Source organism: Octopus sinensis, unplaced genomic scaffold (genome assembly GCF_006345805.1).
Source record: "Octopus sinensis unplaced genomic scaffold, ASM634580v1 Contig13942, whole genome shotgun sequence".
Taxonomy (NCBI): domain Eukaryota; kingdom Metazoa; phylum Mollusca; class Cephalopoda; order Octopoda; family Octopodidae; genus Octopus; species Octopus sinensis.
The window spans coordinates 516383-543164 of NW_021833065.1; the positions used below are offsets into that span (position 1 = coordinate 516383).

Here is a 26782-nt window from a genome sequence, read left to right on the forward strand (position 1 = left end):
TAATATTTGTTTTTTTCTTGTTATGTTGACAAAAGCTGGGGTGCTACAAGGAGATATGCTTGCACCTTACCTGTTTGTAATTGTACTGGATTATGCAATGTGGCAGGCTATAGACAAGTGATGAAAACTTTGGTTTCGTCATAGACTGGCAAAGATCATGCAGAATACCAGCAGTAACCATCACAGACCTGGACTTTGCAGATGATATAATACTCATATCTAATAAAATAGATCAAGTTCAATGGCTGCTCAGTAGAGTAGAGACATTAGCTGCTAAAATAGGATTGTACATAAATGTCAAGAAAATGGAGTCTTTCAACCAATCAAATGATACTGAACTGTTTGTTTTGAGCGGTTCTAAACTGAATGTTGGTGAAGACTTCAAGTACTTAGGTGGTTGGATGAGCAGTTCGGAAGCACAAGCATGGACAGCCTGTCACAAACTAAAGAAAGTCTGAAACTGTAAACTGCTCAGGCAAATCAAAATCAAGCTGTTCATTGCGACTGTTGAATCGGTGCTTTTATATGGTAGTGAAACATGGACACAGACAAAGAAATTGTCAAATGAAATTATCAGAAATTATGGATGCTATACAAAGATGATATGAATGACCCTAAATGTGAAATGGTAGCTACATATGACATGAATACCTTTATGGAAACCTGCCGAAAGTTAGTGAGAAGATCAAACAAAGATGGTTTCAACTATCTGGTCACTGCGTGCACTGTCCTGAACTGGAAACATCCAAATTAGTTTTGTGGAATCCATTTCATGGTGATGTAAGAAGAGGAGATAAACATTGTCACAATTACATCAACAACTTAATTGTAGAAACTGGCCTGGAATGTATCCAGGACCTCAAAGTTGTGATGTTGGACTGAGCAGTGTAGCTTTGTCGCTGTGGTCTGGGTTGGAACCCAGCCATAATGAATAAAATGACAAAAGCTTCCATTTCTCCAAATCATAATTAAGTTGCTCTACATAATTTTACTAGAACAAATAAAAGAAGAATAACTTTAAAAAAAACTGTTAAGAAGATTATTATGAAGTGTGATACTACTTCTGTGAAAAGAGAAGAAAATTGATCGTTGTTAAGGAAATAAATTATTCAGCATCACACATTTCATTGAGTGAGAAATAACATTGACATAGATAACACATAACAAATAATTTTTTATGAATAGTAATCGCCAAGCTAACATAGCAGTCCAGGAAAATAGGACGAATGCTGCTGTTGATTAGCACCAAGAGGTCATTGCTTCAACCTAGCTGACACACAAACCCGTGTTCCATTACAACATTCAAACAGGGGAGGTCAGCAGCTTTCCCTTGTTGAACCAGCAAGGGAAAGCTGCTGACCTCCCCTGTTTGACAGTTGTGATGGATACAGGTTTGTGTGTCACATAGCTAGGTAGAGGCGATGGCCTCTTGGTGCTAATGAACTGCAGCATTCGTCCTATTTTCCTGTACTGCCATGTTAGCTTGGTGATAACTACTAATATCCAGTACTGCTGCCGTAGTCTCCTTTAGAGAGATTTAGAAATATTAATATTTCTATAATTAATTTTGTGTTATTTGTATAAATATAGTAATGGAATATTGGTCTTAAATACTATATAAATATATAAATAAGCTGTAAGAAAATGAGATGATAAAGGGACAAATGATTATCTTAAAGATAACATTAAGATAATTGTTGGTTGTGGAAATGTTAGTAACTGCTTTTTCATGAGATATAAGGTCATACAAAAGCTTATAAGTGATATAGATTGATGAAAATAAAATAAAATGATTAAGATTCAACAAAATAAAAAAAACAAACAAACAAAAAATAAATAACTTAACATTCACTTTCATCTATTCTTCAGAATAGACCCTATGAGTTGCATGTACCATGAAATGTCAAAACATTTTGCTCATCTGTGAAATTGTGTCAGTTACTACTAGGTCACAGAAAAGAGTTAAAATGTAGGACATTTCATAATGCATAGATCTATTAAGAAATGAACAAAAGTGAAGAAACAAAATATTTAATCCATAGTAAACATAAAATTTAATTAATATATAATTACTTTTTATGACTGAGAATTACAATCTGATGGCAAAGCCAAGAACTGCATGTCAGCAGATGTACTTTGAAAACAATAATCTCCCTGTTATATTGTATTGTTAAAAAGTTTATCAATAAACAGTTACCTAAAACTAAAATACATTTTATATGTTAAGTGATACTCTAATAACAGGATTATTAAAGGAATTATAATCAATGTACTGGGCAAAAACAGTTTGTCATCAAAGATATATATACTACAACTTAACTGACAATATTCACTATCCACAGTATCTGGGATCATCTTTTAATTGTATGCATGTATATTTATTACCTCCGCCTTCACTCAGGCGGAGGCATTGTTTTCAGTTGTGTTTGTTTGTTTGTCCATGGACAAGATATCTCAAGAACCACTGGATGGATATGGATAAAACTTACAGGGATATTTGGCCTCATCACTGGTACGAACTGATTTGGCAGCCATCTACTACACCTGACAGCAGACTGGGAGCATTCCCAGTCATGTGAGCCAGGAGTGGTGACTCTGTTGAGGAAGGATTCAACCAAGGGGAATGTGATGGAAAACTTTAGGGCCATAACTCTGCTCAGCACTGAGTTAAAGAATTCAGCTAAGGTGCTCACCAAGAGGCTGGCACTTGTTGTCAGTAGTGTAGTTGGGGATGCACAAACCTGTGCAATCCCCTGCAGATCTATCCATGACAACCCCACCACCCCACCTCATGCAATATATTGTAGAATGGGTCAGGGATAGATCTAGCTTTAGAGGGGCACTGATCAACTTGGAGCAGTCCAAGGCATTTGACAGGACTAATCATCACTATCTGGTGGCTGTCCCGAAAGCTGTTGGCTTTGGTCCTATCTTCAGTGGCTGGATCACTACAATATATAATGGCAAATACTCAGTGGTATTATGAAATTTGTTGTTAAGTTACATGGAACATAAGAGTGGAGTGATGAACTTATCTACTGTGCTCAAACCTTTTGGTGACATGTTGCATCTTCCAGTGCACATTTTGGGGTATGTATATATATGTATATATACACTAGCAGTATCACCCGGTGTTGCTTGGGTTTGTTTCGACCCTTTAGAATCAGAATTTTTGAAAAGTAAAAATTTTGCATTATGCAACTTGTTATTCTCTTCAAGTGAAATGCTTCCAGTTGAAATACACCGAAAAATGAAGACACAGCAGTCAAAAATCGTAAAAAATAGGGATTTTCATAGAAAAAAAAGCACTTTTTTGATGTAAATAATTTTTGGTGTTAACATGGTCCGATTTGAATTTTATCTTCTGCAGAATGAAGAGCAAGCCTTCTTCTATTATACTATCAATTTTGGTAAACTTGCACTGCAGGGTCTCGAAGGAGATAGTGTTAGTTGAAAGCTACCAAACCTGTCACACACAGACAACTTCAGCTTTATATATATAGATTTGCTACACACTACTTTCCATCCTTAATAATGAAACTTGGTAGATCCAAAAGTTAAACACACAGACACACACACAGATACACATACAGAAACACAAGTTGAGTTTTATATATATAGATTTCTCAACGGGGATTTCAGGGGAGAGTTTCAAGGAGTCGCTGGCGATGTATCGTGATGATTAAAAATCCGGCCTGCTAAAATTTGGTTAAAGTGATTCAAACTGCAGACTCAATGCAAAATGGTTACATTTAATTCAAAGCGTTAAAAATGTTATGAAAACAATTGGTATGTGTTCACAAAGTCCAAACGATTAATACGAAAAAACCCTCCAGGCTACATCCCGAAAATTCATTTCTTTGCCGAATTTCTACAATGTTTACGGTGATTCGTTTTTATATCTTGATTTTTTATTTTTCATGCAATTTACGCATGCTTGCACACGTGGTGAACACAGTTCACGTCAAACAGCTGACTGAGTAAATTTCACTATTCAGTGCATGGGATAAGGCCTAAACAAACACATTATTGATTTTTGCACTTGTGAGATGAATTTTGGAACAGAAATAGCGCAATTCAATTTTCATTCACCTAAACTTTAAGTGACCCATTTTTGGTGGTTCTACGATTTGTTGGCCAGGAGGAGATATGCTGGGAAGTTAAACACACAGACACACACAGATACACACATAGACACACAAGTTGAGTTTTATATATATAGATATACACACACACATGCTCGTGCATGTGTGTGCACATACACACACACACATGTATGTAAACGTGTGTGTCTATGCATGTGCACTCATACTTCATTTCCTTACAATGGAGTTAAGTGCATAGAATTTTAAGTCATATCCTTAACGTTTTAGAAGTGAATGTAATTAAAATCTCTTCTCTAATTTAGATTAGTGTTTGTGGTTGAGGTTTCATAACTACATTGATATCAGTGTGCATGATAATTTCTATCTTTCTTTATTTCTAAGTATATAACTATTGCTTGTGGGTTAATAGCATACAATGTAGGTCAATAACTTCCATTGTAGGTCAAATAGTGATTCAGTTATATGTTTTTGGTGTTAAGAGTTTTTAGGATTCTCTTGGTGGCTCTGTAGATAAACTTATTTTATTCATGTTCATAGGAAAACCACTAGCATATGCCAGGTATTATCTTGAGGCACTAAACAGAACTCTTGAAATGACATAAAAACACCTATTTTTTATATTATATAATAGCTTCATTGATTGCAAGTGTTCATTGGGCTTATCATAACGTCATTATATTTGCAAATAAGAGTGCCATGCGAATTTCTGTATAATTTAGGAAGAATAAATATCACATGGTATTGTTTTGATTCAATGCACTGGTTTATTGCAGATATATATATATATATAATATATATATATATTGCTCACTCTCTTTCTCTCTCACTCACTCACTCTCTCTCTCTCTTACACACACACACACAGGGCTACTGTTGAGTTGATTATACTCAACAAAGCAGAAACAACATACAGCTGTCTTTTTTTCTCTAGACAATCAAAAGCATGTCACTTTTGGAGAATTCATGATTTTTGAGATTATCTCCCATTCTCATTTGGAGTTCGTCTCAATTACCACCAGGCACTTTTTCTATCTCCTCTGAAAGCAGAGATAATTTCAGTAAATAAAAATTTTTATTTTGTATGGTATTTAATACACCCTTCTTAGTTTTTTTTTTCAAATTCAGGCCATTGGCTCACTCTGAAATATTTCTCTACGTTCATTTTTATGCAAATTACCAAAGTCATACACATGTTCTACTTGTTTATAAATATGTCAATCTCATTCTGGATGATGACTTTGATTGAGGCAGAAACATAAATATAAGTTGTAATAACGAAGTCAAACCAAATAGTGATATTTTGGGCCGTTGCCAGTACCGCCTGACTGGCCCTTGTGCCGGTTGCACGTAAAAGCACCCACTACACTCTCGGAGTGGTTGGCGTTAGGAAGGGCATCCAGCTGTAGAAACTCTGCCAGATCAGATTGGAGTCTGGTGCAGCCATCTGGTTCGCCAAACCTCAGTCAAATCGTCCAACCCATGCTAGCATGAAAAGCAGACGTTAAACGATGATGATGATGATGATTAACTGATTTCAAAGTATCACTATTTGGTTTGACTTCATTACTATAACTTATATGATGTGATACCAATACAAACTAACTGATCCAGACTCTACTTATGCAGATACTCTGACATCAATTTGGAGTAGTTATATTTGACTCAAGTTGAAAAATCTGGTACTGCATACTGCTTCTTAGCACAACAGGAAATATATATATATATATATATATGATGAACCAACTATTGTGCTTCTCCATTTTCTTATTTGCTATATATATATATATCATAATATATTATTAATATCAGGAAGTCAACATTAGAAAGTTCTTCAGAAAGATAAATACATATTTAAAATAATTGTTGTATTAAAAATATAAATATATGTAAAAATGTATAAGTATAAATATACAATGTATGTGACAGTTTAATTACATGCTTCATATGGTAGAGTAGACAGGATGTTGGCCACAGTTAGTTGGCATTCTGGAGGGTTTAACATTTCAGTGACAATGGTTATCATGTGGAAAGATAATAGGTGATGGTGTGAAGTTACATCTGAATTTGTATAATATACATGATTGTTGGGTGATAGATGGCTGTAATCTACTATAGGCTGCAGGGATGTATTCTCTAATTGAGCTTAAGTCAGCTAGCTGAGAATGGCATTTCTGGGTTATCAGTGGCCAATGGCTTGAAGGTCATTAAAGAAGCATATTTCAGGTGTCAACATTTGGCTAGTTTAGTTTTCTTATTGATGGATAGTGCAGTTTCTCATGGAGACAGAGTTGGCAATTACAAACTCTAGGTGAGTAAAGAGAGGCCTTTTTGAGGATGCTCCATGTGATGTTGAAGTTGTTTTCATGGTTCTGGAGTTTCCATGCAAAGCAAGAGAGGACAGTGGTGTTTTTTTTCAGTTTCTACATCTAAATGAGTGCATGTGTTGTGTAAATCTTTTCTTGAAGTTGCTAACTGTCATGCTTCATGATACTATTGGATGGTATTAGAGAGAATTGGAGATTCACTTTGTAACCCATTGATAGAGTGGAGATTCTACTGCTGATAGACTTCTAAATAATTTCTAAAGTTGGGGTGGTGGTGTAGTTGGAGTATCTATAAATATAAACTATTTCCTTGTTGGGCTTTCTGTTGGGGTAGTACTCACCTGTCTCTAGGTCTAGACTTTGTTAAGTTGGTGGTAACAGTTTCAGACTGTATTCTTTGAAGATATATGATTTTGTTGCATTTTGAGATGGTAAATTTTTTTCTGCCAAATAAACACATGCACTATATATTTGTTTTTCACTTGTTTATAACTGTTTTTATTCTAACTGATGTCCATTGTCTGGAAATCTTTCGTGGAGCACACATAAAGACAGAAAGTGTTGCTAAGGAGGTCACAGACATGTGACGAAAGGTTTCTGGACAATGGACATGAGTTAGAATAAGAACAATAATAAATGAGAGAAGAACAAGTATAGAGTGCATGTGTTTATTTGGCAAAAAAAAAAAAAAAAGACCATCCCCCAATACAACAATATCTGTTTGAACACATGACTTTACATAAGGAATCTTGCAACACAAATTCATTTATATGATTCTCCTGAACTTACTAATATACATCAGTTCCTAGGATTTGAGATTGCCTAACCATCATTTCTGAACAAGACTGAACTGTGGGTGTGTGTATATAACTTTTAGAGTATTCAGGATAAATAACCTAATTACGCCTATGCCGAGATTAGTGATGAGGACATAAACATCATCATACACACCAGAAAAACCTTGCTCTTTAACAAGGGATCTACCTGGGTCAAGCAAACTGACCCAAAAGGCTCATTCAATGAAGTGATGGGGGTATTTCACAGTGTTGACGTATGTGACTAAATATAAAGTTCCCCTCAACTAGATTAGACCTCATCAAAGATGATGCTTGGCAATATTGAGAGGGGTCAACAGCCATATATTTAGTAGACTTAGGAAAGACCTAATCTGCACTCTGAATTTTTTTGAACTTAAAGTCACAATAAAAATAACCTGAAAATGGTTGATTTCCTCACTGTAACCTTAAACTTAAACACTGGTGCTTTTAAGCACTTTAAGAAACTGAATGAGGAGTTGACATGTATAGCTTCTTGTCATTCAACCATTTTGTTCAGGACATAGTGAAGGGAGTCGGCAGAAGAATCTCCAATCTGTTTTCAAATAAAGAAATTTTTAATGCTGCAGTCCCATACTACAGCAAGGCCTTGGTTACTAGTTGGTTTAAGGATAAAATTAGTTACATGCCTGACCCTAACCCCACTGGAAAGTTTTGTGGTTTTCTCCCACTTCTCCCTGGATGTAAAAACTGGTGAAGGTAGGTTCTTAGTATATTTGATAAACACTTTCCCTAAATACATAAAGAAAAATATTTAATATCTATACCATGATAATCTTTTTTTAGCTGTGAACCTTGTATAAAGGAAATCATAGTAGGTATGTCTATACCTGAAATAGAGGCAGGATACCCATGCAGAGTCAATGCTGTATGTCCACTAAGTGGCCAATGCAGCGCAGAAACTGTTGTATATAGGGCAATGTCAAAGGATCCGAGTAGGTAGACAGACGTTTGGACAGAAGATCCCTTTTGATGAGTGCCAGGATTGGTTTTCCCAAACTCTCGTGTATGAAACCAAGTGGTAAAATTGGCTCAAACGTGTCTATATTGCTGTACTTTACATACATACATACACGATGACCGTCCACTCGTGACTGAGGAAGACCATTGCCAACCTTCAGGAACATTGTGCGCTCTAGGACTAATTTATATTTTGCATTTGCGGCTCCGTTGGTGGCTAATGAGCCCTGCTCTTGACAAGCATACACGACTGCAAACATTGCAGACTAAGCTTTCCCTATTCACTACACAAGCAGTGCATTTTTGCGCAGCTCGTTTAGGTTCTTCATGCTGGATACGTGCTCTCTCAAAAGTGTCGATCCCCTCCTTAACCTGCTTCCTCCATCTGTGGCGATGACAGGCATTGTTCTCCCTGTCAGTGTTCTGCACATCACAGGCCTTTAATAAGGACTTGACACAGTCCTTAAATCGCAGCCTTGGTTTCTGCCGGAGTCTCCTTCCATTCACAAGTTCTCCATAGAGCATCTGCTTAGGAATCCTGCTAGGATCTTTTCCTTTTGAACGGCAGACAATTTCTAGTTAACTAAACACTTTAAAACTTCGTATACTAGTAGATTGTGTCAAAATAAAACATTTTTTTCTCTTGGCTTTCTTGAGAAAATTGTAATTTGTTTGTTTAACGTAGTTTAATTTTTCGAATTTCAACCAATAATACGCCCTCTTTTGAGCTAAAATCATTTGCTGCATCTAAAACTGAGACAACATCCTGTCACTAACCCTCAACCTAACCCTAACCCTAATTTTTTTTCTTAATTGTTAAATTAATCTAATTGTTATGCGGGTAAAAAAAAACCAAAGCAATGGAAAATAATTTAAACAATTAACAAACAAAATAATTCTATAATTTTATACACACTCTTCCCGTACGTATACGGAAAGCGTGTGTGTATATATTGTTACACACGTAACAATTAAATTAATTTAACAATTAAGAACAAAAAAAATTAGGGTTAGGGTTAGGTTGAGGGTTAGTGACAGGATGTTGTCTCGGTTTTAGACGCAGCAAATGATTTTAGTTCAATGGAGGTAATCGATTGGTTAAAATTGCCGAAATGCTCGGATTTTCAGACGAAATATCTTTCAAACTATAGAATTTTCTCAATAAAACCAAGAGAAAATGATGTTTTATAAACACATTCTACCAGTATACGAAGTTTAAAACTTTTTAGTTTCCTAGATATTATGTTACAAACTGCCGTTCAAAAGGAAAAGATCCTCCTGCTATCCTTCATTCTCATAAGGTGTCCAGTCCACATATGTATGTACGTACGTACGTACATACGTACACACACATACATACATACACACACACACACACACACATACACACATACATACATAGTGTTACAATCTAAACAAGCTGTAATGCACTTTGTTTTCTTGACCGCATAGCCCTGTCCCACAATGTGTGTGTGCATGCGTGCGCGTGTATCGATACTATTCTTACGGTAATAGTCATATCTAGTAAACAGTGATCTGCTCAAGATATCGCAGGGCTTCCAACATTGCCGTAGCTTTAGTTACAATCAAGATAAGCGATTGCAGTTCTTATGTGGGATAAAGCAACTCTATTTATTTCACCATCTCACCAGACTTTTAAGGTACACAACTTCTAAAGTTGTCTCCCTTCTAAGCTTTTGTATCTCATTGGTTACAAGTGCGAAAAATTGCGCTAGAATTGAGTTTATTTACTTAGGATATTCAAATAGTTTCTTTAAAAACTTGAGTCACAAATCATTAGGCATGCAACACGGTAAGATGAACGGTTATAAAATTTGTTTATTTCGTTAGTCATTTGAATTACTGAATATAATGGCATGGTAAATATTTAAATACGACGGAAAATGTCTTGTATTTCCCGTCGAAAATTAATTAACCATCTATGTTTTGTCTCATATGCTTATCTCAGATCAAAATTTCAGCTGTTTCACTTTCGAATCACAACACAAATATTTAGGATAAAGTAACAGTTATTTTTTCCTGTTACGACTTATTTACCTTTACCTACAAACTTTCGACAAATTCTTTCTCTGTTCTTGTTGCTTCATCATTCAACATTGTACGAACTGTGTTTTCTTTTATGTGAACGCAAATGTTTATCTTCGCACGCCAGCGAGTAGTATTTCTATATATCATTTTGCGATGATTTATATCGATGTTCATTTGCTTTTTACACAAAAGAAGAGAGAGAGAATGTGTAAAATTTTCACAAAATAATATTACTACTCTGCTTAAGCAAAACAAGTTACGAACTCATATAAATTACTCGCAAGTACCCTATTTAAAAGAAGGAATCAATAACAGTTGTGTACGAACATCAGATTCATCAAGGATTATGCTAATCCCTGTTTGGGACCATAAGCAAACTTCAGAGTTCAGAAAACTGCACTACGCATCATCAAGCGTTGCAAACAGAACAGCAAAAGAAATTTATTAAAAATAACGATCATTTTGACATGCAAGGGTCACAGTTTGTTGCCTTAAAAAACATATTCTCGCAGTTGTTGTCACTATATAGAAAAATCACTCTTAAACGCCCGGACACCTATACAACGGCTCAGAGAACTACTACAGCAGCATCCTAAAAACACTATCGTTTCTATTCAGCTTAGACAAACGTAAAAATAAAATAATAAAAAAAACCCACCAAAAACCATACACTTAGAAGTAGTTGCATCATTAATTGCCTCATTAGCTCCAAATGTTGTGCTGGGATGCACATCACCTGTAAAATATGTAGAGGGACAGCAAATGTTTCATTCAGATCAAGTTCATCTTGTCCACTTTCACTGTGGCTGTCACCTGAATTTATGGGAGTATAGATATAGATTGAACGGTGTAGAAAGTGTAAAATGTTGAGAATGTCACACTGTTGCACTGTATGCAATTCCTCACAGTGTGTCAGGTGTGGTGGAGACCTAGTATAAACTGGAATAACAGATCTGTTTCACATCTTGTTCAGTCAACTCCTGACATAATCAGAGCTTATCTGGGTCTACACAAAAATAATTACACACTTCATAATATCATCATCATCATCATCGTTTAACGTCCATTTTCCATGCTGGCATGAGTTGGACGGTTCGACAGCAGTCTGGGAAGCCAGGAAGCTGCACCAGGCCCCAATCTGATCTGGCATTGTTTTCTACAGCTGGATGCCCTTCCTAACGCCAGCCACTCCGAGTGTATAGTGGATCTTTTTATGTACCACTGGCACAGGGGCTAGAGGAGCTGGCATCGACCACGATTGGATGGTGCTTTTTACATGCCACCGGCACAGAAGCCAGTCAAAGCAGCACTATTTGATATATTTAAAGTCATCATAACATCTCATTACCTATGACAAAAAAAAGGTGACATTTCAAAATCACAAATTCTGTATTTTGGATTTATGTCTTGCAAATTTCATTGTGACAGAGAGAAGTGGCATCTTTAATTATTACATTCTTGAGATCAAATTTTGTATTTATACATGTTGTATTGTAGAGGTTGTGTTGGGCAAAGAGATATGTTTGCCAAGCCAACAACATTATTCATGTATCTTTGAAATATGAGTTGTTCTAGGTCACATGTGTAGTGTGAATGGAGTATATTACAGAAATAAAATAATGAAAATTAGCATACATTGGCAGTAACCTGGTGGAATCAAGACAGCAAACTGTTGTCTTGTTCAACTAAGACATGTCTGAGGCTAACCAATACAAGAGTTGAAAGAATCTTTCTGTTGATTCTTTGCTCTGGTTAATTTCTGTAGAAGAAAGTTTGGAGTTTCATTATGTAGCCAATACATGGCTGAGAGATACAACTCTTTCAATGGTTTATTAATTTGGTGAAAAGCAGTGACTAACTAAAACTTTATGTGGTTGCATGAGTGTTTTACAAGGTTTTGATTGTTAATAGAGCATAGTATTGTTAACAGGAGACACACTATCAGCCCTTGATGGTTGTCTAGTACCCTAAAGACTCAGTCATTTTTGCTTCTACAAGATGTTTGATAGAGACATACTCATGAAATAAGATAAAAGAAAGTTTAACAAACATGACAACCTTTGAATTCTGTAAGTCATCAATCAGAGGCCATTTATGCAAATTAGTTTAAGAAGCACTAGTCTTACAAATATACAAGAAAGCTTCTTGAACTATAATTTAGCTACCTTAGGAATTTTAATGCTTTTCTTCTGTGTAAAAAATCATTATTAACAATAATAATCTAAATATATATTGATTTTTAGCAGTTATTTGCAAAATATCTAAGCGTTATTGAACTGTCAATTTGATATATATATATATATTTTACGTTGTTTTGTCTTGTTTATCGGAAATCATTAAAAGCATAACAATATAATAATTTTTTTCTCCCCAGATGTGTTACTTTCTACTGTAGAGACCCAATTAATGTCAGAAGTCTCTCGAGTCTACAAGGAAACCAATTCATGTAAGATATTTTCAGCTCTCAGTTTTAACTATTTCATGCAGTACATTGGAAATGACAACAGAAATGTTTCATAGTCTTCAGTTTAGTTTTGAGACGTAAGAGATAGCATATAGATTCAATAATTATATTGTTTATGAATAAAGTATATAGAGCAACATGATCTTGGGTAGGCGTTATTAAAATGTTATCTCCCTTTAACCAACTGATAGTCGATATAAGTCCCAAACCAGTCATGGGTAATCGACGGTCCGTGGGACCTTCAGAATGGTAAGCCCAATGAAAAATTTACCTTTAACTTTCTTAGTTATGCAGTCTGCCAGATCATGAGCCTTGTCTCATGCAGCCTGCTTCTTGGAAAGTTACCAATGCCTGGTCTAAACTTTAATTTATATGTATATGCTAAACCTTCAATGCTGGAAAGAGCACTTCTTGAGTCTTCTGAACCAAAACTCCAATGTGGTACCCATGCATCCAACTCAACACTGGTTGAACACGCCACCATTCTACGAAGAGTACCAGATTGCCCTCAACTGCATGAAGCAGTGAGAGTCTCCTGGCCTAGACAACCTCCCAGGGGAACTTCTAAAACATGGTTGACTACTATTAAACACTTGTCTGTTCTCATTGTTTCTCCGAATGTGGAAGAACTGCCATGTTCCCAAAGATCTCAAAGATGTTGTTATTATTATTACCATCTTCGAAAAAGGAGATAGAAAGATCTGTGGGAACTATTGTGGCATCTCACTGCTCTCCACTACAGGGAAAATCTTTGCAAGACTCCTGGATCATCTCAAAATCATTGCGGAGGAAGTCCTACCTGAATTACAATATGGATTTCGACCATCCAGAGGGACAACTGACATGATCTTTTGTGCTTGACAAATACAAGAAAAGAATAGAGAACAACAAAAACCTCTCTATTTTGTTTTCTACGACCTCGAGAAGGCCTTTGATACCGTCCCAAGGCTGGCAATGTGGAAGGTCCTCTGATGCTTTGGCTATCCTGATCAGTTCGTTACATATATTGATTTAACTATGAGCGGGTGCTGAAAAGTTCCTGGTTTTGGGTTAAAGAAAATAAGGGAGGATCAGTTAATTATGATTTTATCCAACATATTCCCCTCTCAGATTCAAACACTTATTGCAGCAATTCTTCAGTTTTTCTAAGCCCTGTAAAAGAACTCAGAAGGTTGGGCCTCCAACCAGGCCTTTTGTGATACCTTTAAAGCCAGGAAGTTTTTAGTTCCTTGTTTATAAGTTTGACTTTATAAGCATCATAAGATATTTGTTTATGATTACAGCAGTAATTTACAAAGAGTTAGCCATTTGACAATATTGTGTAATCTCTTCAAATTCAGAGTGATAAGCAACACTCTAAAGTTGTCTCATCTTGAAAAAAGCTAGTTCAGAATTTCTTCATCCTTATTATATATATATTAAGTATCACTATCTAACCCTTTATAACAGGATTTACTGGGGGCACTAAATTCAAACCTTTTCTATAATTGTATTGTGAGCTGTAGATTTAACCAATTTGATTGGAAATGGATTCAATGAGTTGTTCCCAATTAAGATATTCAACTATAAAAGTGATTGCTGTAACGATATGTCAGTGTAAGAATTTTTCAGTGAGGCCATTATTGAAAGATGGATTTAAAGTATGAAAAAGATTTGTTATATATTGTAACCACTGTGCATGTTGGTGGCAAATTGTACATTTTTTCTGTGCACATGTATGTGTGTTTGTGTCTGTGTGTGCACACGTATGTGTGTGTATGCACATGTATGTGTTTGTGTTTTACTGTCTCCTTCCCATGACATCTTGCAACAGTTGTAAATGAGTGTCATCATCATGTGTGCAATGTCCTTCATTTCCTGTTTTCTGTAAAAAAATATCTGATCTTGGAAACAGGTGATGGATGGCGATATGTAGGGCATCTGCTTGTAGAAAATCTGCCCCAACATACTGCGTCTGACCTATGCAAGCATGGAAAAGTGGATGTTAAAATGATGATATTTCGTTTTTGGATTTGGTTTGCAAGATTCTTTATGTGAGTTCGTGTGTTGAAGCATATTCTGTTGTGCCTGGGGAGAGTCATTTTCTTTTTGTGCCTTATAATTTAACACACTCACTTAGGAAAATAAAAATAAGAAATAAGTGGAAATTTTACCGGTGAGTGTGTTAAATTATAAGGCACAAAAAGAAAATGACTCTCCCCAGACATAAGAGAAAATGATGATAATACATGATGATATAAAAATTATAATGCTATAACTTTGTGTTTATGTAAAACAGTAGCTACATTATTTATATCTGTTTTATAACAATATAAATGGCTTTTATGATTTCAGTGTCTGATGAATTGTTATCCGCGTGAGTATATATATCCACTTTCTATATATATATATATTAGTTTCAAATTTTGGCACAAGGCCAGCAATTTCGGGGAGGGGAATAAGTTAATTACATCGACCATAGTACTCATCTGGTACTTATTTTATTGACCACGAAAGGATGAAAAGCAAAGTCAACCTTGGCAGGATTTGAACTCAGAATGTAAAGATGGATGAAATATCACTAAGCATTTTGCTTGGCATGTGAACAAGCTTGCCACCTTACTTTATATATTAAGAATTGGTCTATTTTATCTGCATTTTCCCAGAAACATTTTCTGAAATTATGAAGCATAAGTCATATTTACCAACATATTTACATTTATACACCTACTAGCAGTATCACCTGACGTTGCTCGGGTTTGTTTCGACCCTTTAGAATTGGAATTTTTGAAAAGTAAAAATTTTGCATTATGTAGCTTGTTATCTCTCTATATATAAACGGCAGTTTGTCTGTGTGTGTTTCTGTGTGTCTGTTTGCTTGTACCCTCACCCTGACCACGGCTTTCAACCGATTCTGATGAAACTTGACACACACATAGCCCAATGTCATAATTCAAAACTAACGCAGCGAAAATTTTGAAAAGTTCCCCCAGTTCTGAAAAAAATCGATAAATTCGACATGGGGTCGAGAATCAGAAACACAAACCACAGACTGTCTAGGGGACGCAACTCCACCTTTTTAACTAAAAAAAAATTTACCATAATTTTTTTTCCATTTTTTTGCTATTGTTTGGCTATAACTCTCTAAAAATGCTTTATAGTTATTTCCCTTACAAACCTGAGCAACGCCGGGCGATACTGCTAGTTCTCTTTAAATGAACATTTTTCTGGTTGAAATACACCGAAAAATGGTGACACAGCAGTCAAAAAATCATAAAAATAGGGATTTTCATAGAAAAAAAGCACCTTTTTGATGTAAATAATTTTTGGTGTTAACATAATCCGATTTGAATTTTTTCTTCTACGGAAGGAAGAGCAAACCTTCTTCTATCATACTCTCAATTTTGGTCAACTTGCGCCGCAGAGTCTTGGAGGAGATACTGTTAGTTGAAGGCTACCAAACCTGCCATACACTGACAACTTCAGCTTTATATATATAGAGATTTACATTTACACAGCTATATACTTAAGGAACTAATCTTAGAAATTTATTAAATATTTCCAGTTGATACTGGTTTTAATCTTTGTAGTTTCACCAGTCAATAAATATGTTATACACATCACACAAGTGTGATATTTAGAGTCTATTGCCAAATTTTTTGTGGGAACTGAGTTATTAGTTTTATCTATCTTAGAGATATAGATTAATAGGATTTATGATGTTTGTAACTCTTGCAAAAGTTATTGTGCTGTTAATGAAGAGACATAGTCTCACCTATATTAGAATTTGATTATAGGATTCAGCTCATCATTTAACGCTTGCTTTCCATGCTGGCATGGGTTGGACAGTTTGACAGGAGCTGGCTAGGCAGAAGACTGCACCATGCTTTGCTGTCTGTTTTGGCATGGTTTTTTTTTATAGCTGGATGCCCTTCCTAACACCAACCACTCCACAGATACCTCAACTTTAATTTACTCAAGATTAACTTGTTTATTGTATCTGAAACTGATAACAGGCTCAACCTGAAATTCAGATTATATCTTATAGCATACTAATTTGCCACACTGTCTCAAGATACTATGTAACTTTGATGACTTATAATGACTGACAAGAGATTATGTTGTATTTTTGTTTTATTCTTTTATTCTAGGCTTCAGTTCATTTACCAGACAAGTCTCATGCCTGCACTTGATATCATTGATAGAAAAGCCGTTACTCTGCTAGAATGCCCAAGTAAACGCCAATTATACACAGTACGTCTTCTATACAAAAAGTTTCGTATTTGTTTATAAGTAATATTGCATGTGGAAATTGCTTTACAGCTGAGTTTATATGGTGCTGGACTCACAATGAAGGGTGGCAGTTCATACTCTGGCACTGAGAAAGGACTATGTCCATAACCATGAATTGAACACTTAAATGGCTCAATCCACCTAGGTGTAAATGGATAGCACAAATGTTACAGCTCAACACTGTGCAGCAGCATTAATATGAAGTAGTAGGAACCATGGAAATCCCACATTTTATAAATTTCCTTATTTCTATTTTTACAACAGTCTTTCATTATGTTTAAGATTTCACTTACATTTTCAATTTTGTTCCATAGTTAAGGTAAAATTATAACACTTGAAGATATATCATAACATTGTGGAATAATATGCATACATATGAGATATATATATCTATATATATATGATATGTCTGGCTGGGCATTAAATGATGATGATGTTGACAATTCATGATATATATCATGTTTATAATGATGAGGATGATGACGATCATCATTTGATATCCTTCAAATGTCCAATTTTTCGCATGGATTAAAACGAAATTTGTCAAGGCAAATTTTCTATGGCTAGATGCCCTTCCTGTTGTCAAATCTCATCCAAGCAAGGTTATATTTTCCATGGCTGCACATCGTTTTTTTTTATAGAAGACTGGAAAAGAAAACATCCTTGAACAAGTGGTGCTTGTTTATCATTTGATGTCAAGAAAAGGATACACACATACACAAATATACATTATACTGCTTTCAGTTATTATCTACCAAATCCACTCACAATGCTTTGGTCAGCCTGGAGCTATATCAGAAGACACCCTAGGAGCCATGTAGCAGGGCTAAACTTGAAATCACATGGCTGAGAAGCAATCCTCTTAACCACACACACACAAATTTAGTGTATGCATATGAAACAGCATTAAATTAAAATACTCATCTATGTATTATACTTGCTGTATATACACTGTTGACACGCACAATGCTATAGTATTTGTCTGACTGAAAGTCTCTTCATAGAAATGCTGTGTTATAAAACATAATATATATTGGAGTGAGGCAATTATCATGACTCATGAGAATGCCAGATGTGTGTTGGCCTACCTGGGTCTAGTCAATGACATGTACTCACTAATCTCATACCTCAGTGAAATCAATTCTCTCTGATACATGGGAAACAGGGAATAATATATTCACTGATATTGCAGAAAGTCTACTAAGATGAAGTTCAGTGTTTTGTAATTCTGAAATTCTGATGTAACTTTACCTTTTCAAACCTCTCTGGTCTAAAGCCGTACTTCTTCCTTATCAATCCATAATATTTGTTCTCTCGGCTTCTAACATCCATTTACAATGTTCTTACTCGAGCAGTTATCTCCCCTGCTTACAATATCTTACTGTCTTTCATATTCTATCACTTTCTCAATTCACTGTATTTAATTTTTGTGAAAACATCTCTTACATAATGAACTATACATAGCTCATTTCTCTCATGAATTGCTGTCTTCAATGTTATACAATATCATAGTTCTTAAATGTATTTTTTATAATGTCTTACAGAGAGACAATTCCTTTGCTTCTCACAATTTGTCCATCATATGTTGTTTACAGTGTTACATTTATCATGTTTATTGTGCAGGTAATGGGCACTTCAGGAATTGTGTATATTTGTTTCCCTGACAGCAAATATTGTTCCTGTCCTGCTTATAACTATTCAGGTAAAGTATCATACAAGTGCTCATTTACTTTTTTACTGATTTCATGTTAACTGGAAGCGGATGGATTTTGTTAATATGGACATATTAATAGTTGTGCTAACTACCAAACTGAAGCCTGAGTGTAACCACTTGTCACTCAGAATGAGTTATAATCTTGCTAGGCAATGCAGCATAATACTCATAGTAAGATTCTTAACCTTACTCTCATTGTATCTCTTGGTGTTGAAGGCAAGTATTTTAGTATGTTTGTAAAGAACTGACAGATTCCAACAGTGTTAGGAGTCTAAAGAAATCTGAAGAGTAAAATGCATGCTTCTGTGCCGGTGGCACATAAAAAGCACCATCCGAATGTGGCTGATGCCAGCGCCACCTTGGCTGGCTTCCGTGCCGGTGGCACGTTAAAAGCACCAACCAATCGTGGCTGATGCGAGATTCCCCTGGCACCTGTGCCGGTGGCACGTAAAAAGCACCCACTACACTCGCGGAGTGGTTGGCATTAGGAAGGGCATCCAGCTGTAGAAACACTGCCAGATCAGACTGGAGCCTGGTGCAGCCCCTGGCTTCCCAGACCCTGGTCGAACCGTCCAACCCGTGCTAGCGCACAAAACAGACGTTAAACGATGATGATGATGAAGTGAAGTTATTATTTTCTATGGGATTTTTTCATTTTGTTTTCTCACAAAAATTAGAAGTCAAATTAAATTTAATATACGAACTAGACTTGTGCATGTACTGTCTTAAGAAGAAAAAAATAAATAGAATTTCAATTGCTGATTCCCACTGATTTTAAATTGAATAATTTTGAATGCAAGAAAACTTTTATCTATCTTTTTCACTTTATTTCATCCACTTTTTTTAAAATTTGGTTTTTGCTTCATTAATATATCACATTTTCACTTAGAAATGAGTATTTTACACAAACACAAGGTCTCAAATATGAAGTTCAAAGAAAATGTGAAGTGTGATGTCTCTCTTAGAGAAATGAAATGAAATTCCTTCAATTGGAATTAAAACTGATATAGAGATTTAGCCTGTAAGGAACTTATATTGTATCAGAGTGCTTATCCATGTGATATTAAACAGTAAATCATTTCACAGAATTAAATTATTGTTAAAGAGGAGATTGCTCTTGAGCATGATTTAAAAAGTAGTTGTGTTAGTTGTTTTACATAATTGGAAAGGATAGGAAATTTTAAAACATATTAACCAAAGGCTGTCACAAAACAGTAATTATCACTGTAATGATGAAATTATGAGCACATTTGATTACTGCAGAAAGTTAAAATGTTATTCTGTTTATCTTTCATCTTTTAAATACTTTGTCTGCTAATCATATACATTCAACTTCATATATGAGGTCAGCTTCCAGAGATACCCAGGTATCCTTTCAAATTACTGTGAATTAATGCTATAATAAATCTGCAAGGCCTGATTTGCAACAGTGTTTGCTATGAAATCCCTTTGTATGACATCATCATCACAAACTGAATAATTTTGTGGAGTTGTTTCTGGTTCTTGTGTAAATGAGCTGAAAAAGTAACAGCACATTAAAGATGTATATATATATATATATTGGTGGACGCACGCAGTTGTCGAGTGGTACCCGCGTGATCGGAAAAGACCACCCGGAAGACCTCCACGATGGTGGAATGACGATTTCAGGAGGACGATTGGGATCACGTAGATGAGAAAGGCGTGATCCAGAGAGGAGTGGACAGCGTGCTGTGACCAGCGGTGTCAAATGGACGCCTGACGGACTGGTCGGTCAAAGTGATCAAAGTGATATATATATATATATATATATATATATATATATATCTACAAGGCATGTTTATATGTATATCTAATTACAAATTAGTAATGTAATAATAGAGATTATAGTGAGATGTGTTAATAAAGATTATGGTGAGATGTGTTAATACATAGTTTTTCCATGTTTCAGTCCTTTTGAAAGATGACCACATCATGGTAAGTTATAAACCCTTCACATAAGTAATCTTTATAACTGGATATCATTAAGCTGTTTAATGTACACTCTATCCCCTGTTTTCTCCATTTATCTACCACTAAGCTATCTATATGTTCATGAAATATTCCTGTATTTCTGAAATTACCTATATAACCATTTTTATTGTAATGTAACTGTGTTCATTCTGAAAGTTCATGGAAAGGTTAAGGATACTGACTCACTTCTTCAGACTAGATTATATAAAATCTTTGCTCTTAGTTTACAATATATCTCCAGTTTATTGCTTTTCAGTTTAATGAGCAGGTTTCATTTGATAATGTACTCTCTGTTACCTACATTTGACTCATACTTGATGTATGTTGACAACCTAACCCTGCTTCAGCACAATTATTCGAAAGGGCAAACTGTAGCCTGGATTCATTTACCAGTTTCTAAGATTCCCATGGGCCTTTTGATAGTGATTTTATTCACCCTCCCCAACACATGTACATATGTGTGTGTGTATGTTTGTGCTTCTTTTTCTTGACATCACCTAATAGTTGTAAATGAGTGTTATCATTTGCAAGTAGTGTCATTCGTTTTTCATCTTACATAAAATCAAGTCAGGTCATGAGGAAATATTGCCTTGCTTGAAAACACAAGTATCAGTTGCTGACAGGGAAGGCATCCAGCTGATAGAAATTTGCCTCAACAAATTCCGTCTGACCCTTGTAACATGGAAATGTAGGTGTTAAAATGAGGATGATTTTGATGAAAACTCAAACACCAAACTGGCATGGTGTCTGTTTTTTTGTTTTGTTTTTTATTAATTAAATTATCACTTTTAAATAATAGAGTGTATAACTCAACACACCACCAACATGCTAACAGAATTAACATTGGATGAGTAGGGTAGTAGGCTAGTGGGGTATTAAGAACACCATCCGACCATGATCGTTACCAGCATCGCCTTACTGGCACCTGTGCCTGTGGCATGTGTAAAAGATTCGAGTGAGGTCGTTGCCAGTACCACCTGACTGGCCCCGTGCCGGTGGCATGTAAAAGCACCCACTACACTCTTGGAGTGGTTGGCGTTAGGAAGGGCATCCAGCTGTAGAAACTCTGCCAGATCAAGATTGAAGCCTGGTGCAGCCATCTGGTTCGCCAGCCCTCAGTCATTTGTCCAACCCATGCTAGCATGGAAAGCGGACGTTAAACGATGACGATGATGATGTATTCATTACGCATATGGTGTTTCATAGCTGCAGCCAATGAAATATTATACATTAGTCATAAGATGTCTCCAAGCTATTGTTTTTAGTATCTTTGTTTTCAAAGGTTTGTTGTTGCATTTATTTTGTTTTTACACTCAAGTATATATTTATATTTGTATATTAATATATTGTATATTAAAATTTCTCACATTATATATGAATATATTTTCAGTGGATCTAAAAGAGTAGTTAAGCTGGTACCTATGTCAAGTATATTTTCATTTTACTTATGTCTATTTCTAGTGCAAGCATATTTTGGCCATAAAACTTTCTAATGCCATGAATGTCACTGTGAGACGCAATATATCTGACAAAGAGATGAGATCTATGCTGTTGCATATGGAATAAATGACGTGCACCAGAATCAAATCTGAAAACAATGAATGCCTTGGTAGGGTGACAATGAAGATGTTGAAACCAGCAAAATGAGAATATTAACAATTCAGAAGATAAAATACTTTACAGTGTATTCTTTACTCTAATTGTTTAACATAGATGTCAACCAAATATTCTTAGAAGGGCAATATCTCATTAGTTAGGTATAAACTCCTAAAAGACACACAGCATTTGAGGACTCTTAAATGACTTAGAACTCTGAGTATTTAGCAATCTGTGAAATTATCCTTTTCTATGTCTATTGGAGGTAGTCTGGGATTTTCATGTGTGTATAGCAACAGAAACATTTCAAATATGAAAGCAGTACACTAATGTGGATTGTTTTTGTGCTGTGTAGTAAGGTCAAAGTTGAAATAATAATTTCAAATTTAATTGGTATGCAGTTTTGGTTGTATATGACATTGCCAGTCAGAGACTGTGAAGCTTAAAGTTTGTGGTAATTTTTAAGGACAAATTATTTGCTACACTTGTAAATAAAATAAATATTTTTTTATTCATTCTCACATTTTGTTTTGATAGTTTGTTATTGCATTCTGTATTGTTGAAGAAAACTTAGTTTTTATCTGTAAGACAATTTTTAACAGAAATATATTTGTGTATTGAATTATGCTGAAGGATTTGAACTTTAATGCATTGCAGACTGAACTCTCAGTGTCCAGTATATAAATTTCAAATTTAGATGAAGCTTGCCACCTAAACTGTAAGGCTTCTTTTTGATGAAGTAAAAATACCCCAATGAACTGAAGGGATAAATGAGAAATTGTATTGTTTGTGTATATCCTAAGAGCATTTGGAACAAAAGTTAGTGAATTGCCTTTAACCAGGGTAGAGTTGGCCTGTAGTATGCTTATCTCTTGGATGAGTACTTTATTATCTTTTAATGTTGAATTCAAAGCATACAATGAGCATAACTTAGAGGTGAATGAACTTAACCAGTTCATGTCCCAGGCATACTAATCTAGAACTGATCTTGTTAACAAAAAATTACTGCTTATTGTGGTGGAGTTATAAAATGGACCCAATACACCCTACAAAACCGTAAAAACTATGCCAAAAATTGTAATGTACAAGTGAAATGTCATTGATTGCCTCATCTGGAGGGGCAGTAACAATGAATAAGGACTGATTTGGATCTTAATGATACATCCAACCCATGTTGGTATGGAAAATGGGCAGGTTTGAAGAGAAATAGTTACTGTATTGATGACCTTGTTTCCATAAGCTATGTGGTTGAAGAGTGATTTAGGGTGACCTGCTGTGCTTGAGGAGACCTATTGAGTCAAGTACATCAACATCAAAATAAATATCAAATGGAAATTGTAGTTGTGATACCTGTGCCGGTGGCATGTAAAAAGCACCGTTCGAACTTGGCCAATGCCAGCGCCGCCTTGACTGTCTTCTGTGCCAGTGGCACGTAAAAAGCGCCAACCGATCGTGGCCACTGCCAGCCTCCCCTGGCACCTGTGCTGGTGGCATATAAAAAGAACCCACTACACTCATGGAGTGGTTGGCGTTAGGAAGGGCATCCAGCTGTAGAAACACTGCCAGATCAGACTGAAGCCTGGTGCAGCCACCTGGCTTCCCAGATCCCTGTCAAACCGTCCAACCCGTGCTAGCATGGAAAACGGACGTTAAACGATGATGATGATGATGATATAGCCTAGAATAGTCTGTCTGTTTTCTATTTTAAGATTCTTTTTCAAAATACTCTACAGAACCTGTTCATCAATTCTGATTGTCAAAACATGTATAGCAACTTAGCTTTGTATGTTGTATCATCAGTCTGACTCTACTGCTTCCACAATGGTGGGGTTTGGCTGGGTTGGGAGCAGGGGTAAGGTCATTAGGACCTGGTGGTCCATTCAGACCTTCATCTGACTGCTTGTTTTAGTGTATTACTTCTGCACTCATCATCTGACCATAGCATGCTGCAAAAGTGATGACAAGTCAAGGGTTAACATCTATATATAAACATCTTTTGCTGTGATCTTTATATTCTTCTTTCCCACTTCAGAATCAGCCTATTGACAGGCTTGTGTTGCTTAGGCTCTGTTTGTATCTTTGCCTTGTTATTGGTATTGGTATTATAAACCAAGTATACACTTGCTTATGACCTACCCCATTCAAGGAAGCACATCTCTTGCTTCACCTCTGCCAGGTTTCTCAAAATCTTCTTTTGAGGACATGGAAACTCTCCCTGTTACTTGCAATACAGGAGTATGTCATCTTTTTGGATAAAATCCCTTGTTTTTCTCAATAAATAACATCTTCTTTCCTTTTTCTTTAGCCTTATTTCCTTAAAGTATAATGATACAAATAAACTAAGAAACGTAATTACTATCTCAAGCAACACTACACGTGTGAACATATGTATGTATGCATGGTAGTATAGTTTACTTTGCAACCATGTAGTTCTGAGTTCAACCCTTATTGTAGGGTATGTTTGACAAATATTGGATCTTTACCGTTTGAACTACAGATTTAAAAAATAATTTTTTGTAACTAAACACTTTCAAACTTCGGACACTGGTAGAATGTGTCATATAAAACATCTTTTAGCATTTTTGAGAAAAACTTATATTTACAAAGTTATTTCACATTAAAGTTGTCCTATTTCGGTAATTTCAACCAATCAATGACGTGTATTCAGCTGAATAAAATTACTGCTGTTGTTTGTCAACAAGAACTTCCGGCAGTGTATATTTCGTTTGTCACTGTTATTTATGACAACCTTAACCCCAACCCTAATCCTAAAACCCTAACCCTAACCTTAAAACTCTAACCCTAACACTCTAACCCGAAAACCCTAACCCTAAAACCTTAAAGCTAAAACCAGTACAAACGCACGACTGATGTCATAAATAACAGTGACAAACAAAAAATTCACCGCTGATAGTTGTTGACAAATAACGGCAAGTAATTTTATTCAGCTGACTACACATCATTGATTGGTTGAAATTACCGAAATACGAGAACTTTAACATGAAATAACTTCGTAAATATGTTTTTCTCAAAAATGCTAAGAGTAAAAGATGTTTTATGTGACACATTCTACCAGTGTCCGAAGTTTAAAGTGTTTAGTTACAAAAAATTATTTTTTAAATCTGTAGGTCAAAAGGTAAAGATCCCAAATATTTTCTTAGACTGAGTTGGGCTGGTAAGTGGAATCTGCCAGACAAGCTGTAACCCCACTTCCCGAAAAAACTCCCAAAAAAACACACTATATTGTGTTTGTGTGTGTGTATATGTTTGTCCTTGTTTACAACAATGTTAAAATCGATGCTATGTTGTATTTCTTTATGCCTTACACTTTAGTAGTTCAATGGGACTACCTGAGGCATGTTATTTGGTTAGGGGCTATATGATTGACTACACACTTGAAGGTGCTGCACTGTATGTCTGCAGCCCAATGACTAAAACCAGTAAAACAATAATAATATAAAATGGAAAAAAAACTAACACAAATTACTACAATAATGTAAATGAGAAAATAAGAGAGTGAGAGAGAGAGGCAATGAAAAAGGTGGAGGGAAAATAAATATCTTTATGTCTTCATACTCTTTACTCATTTGTTTTTTTTTTTGTTTCCTTTTGCTTAACTTAATTGGAAGACTGCAATCATCTTTGTGTGTGTGAGTTTGTATGTGTTTGAACTATACATAAAAGTACATTTGGTTTATAAAAAGTAAAAGAGTCCAATAGATAAAAACACAGAAAGTATGTTGCTGTTTATTAGTTGGCACTACCTAGGCGTTACTCAGAGTCCTAGAGTTTCGTTTCCTAATACTTTTCAAATGAAACACAAGCACTTATATATATAAAATGTATGTATGTATGTGTGTATGTATGTATGTAGTATGTATGTATGTATGTATGTATGTATGTATGTATGTATGTATGTGTATACATATATACACAAGGATAAATGTATATATGTGTGTGTGTATGTATGCATATATGTGTATAAATATATATATATACATGGACATGTGTGCATATATATATATATATATGTCAGTATATATATATGTGTGTATGTATAAATGTGTGAATATTCCTATACATACCTAAGTATATATATATGCAAATATATAGGTGTGTGTGAATTTATGTCTATATGTGTGCATGGATTGTCTATTTACATATAAATATTCATGTATATACATGTGTGTATGTGTATGCGGTTGTATGTATGTGTATATGTGTGTGTGTGAGTATGTATATATATATATATAGATGAATTGAAATTTGACGTTCATACAAACATAATAAATATATACTTATATACATATACTTACACACACACACACACACAGAGATATATATATATATATATACACACACACACACATATGTACACATATATATACACACACACACAGATGAACGTCGAATTTCAATTCAAGTATCTATATACTACGCTGATAAGATCAATTTTCTATGAAATAAGC

At 35.2% G+C, this 26782-nt stretch overlaps 1 protein-coding gene across 2 annotated transcripts; it reads left to right on the forward strand.

Moving 5' to 3' along the window:
- Nucleotides 1-9893: 9893 nt before the first annotated feature.
- Nucleotides 9894-22834, forward strand: LOC115229958 (zinc finger SWIM domain-containing protein 7). 2 transcript variants are annotated; one of them, XM_029800218.2, is made up of 7 exons: nt 9894-10039; nt 12650-12721; nt 15074-15095; nt 16870-16972; nt 18635-18713; nt 20656-20681; nt 22179-22834. In XM_029800218.2, exons 1-7 carry the CDS (start codon nt 10030-10032, stop codon nt 22281-22283), a joined length of 417 nt encoding a protein of 138 aa, XP_029656078.1. In that variant the 5' UTR covers nt 9894-10029; the 3' UTR covers nt 22284-22834. The 2 variants fall into 2 exon arrangements, with proteins under 2 accessions (XP_029656078.1, XP_036355311.1); XM_036499418.1 differs by lacking the exons at nt 20656-20681; nt 22179-22834 and adding an exon at nt 18830-19143 and having other exon boundaries at nt 18635-18789.
- Nucleotides 22835-26782: the final 3948 nt, after the last annotated feature.

Excerpts from the sequence above, each read along its gene's own strand:
- LOC115229958 (XM_029800218.2), top strand. Across the intron at positions 16,973-18,634 it reads GTAAACGCCAATTATACACA|GTAATGGGCACTTCAGGAAT; the intron begins GTACGTCTTCTA and ends TTTATTGTGCAG. Across the intron at positions 18,714-20,655 it reads TCCTGCTTATAACTATTCAG|TCCTTTTGAAAGATGACCAC; the intron begins GTAAAGTATCAT and ends TCCATGTTTCAG.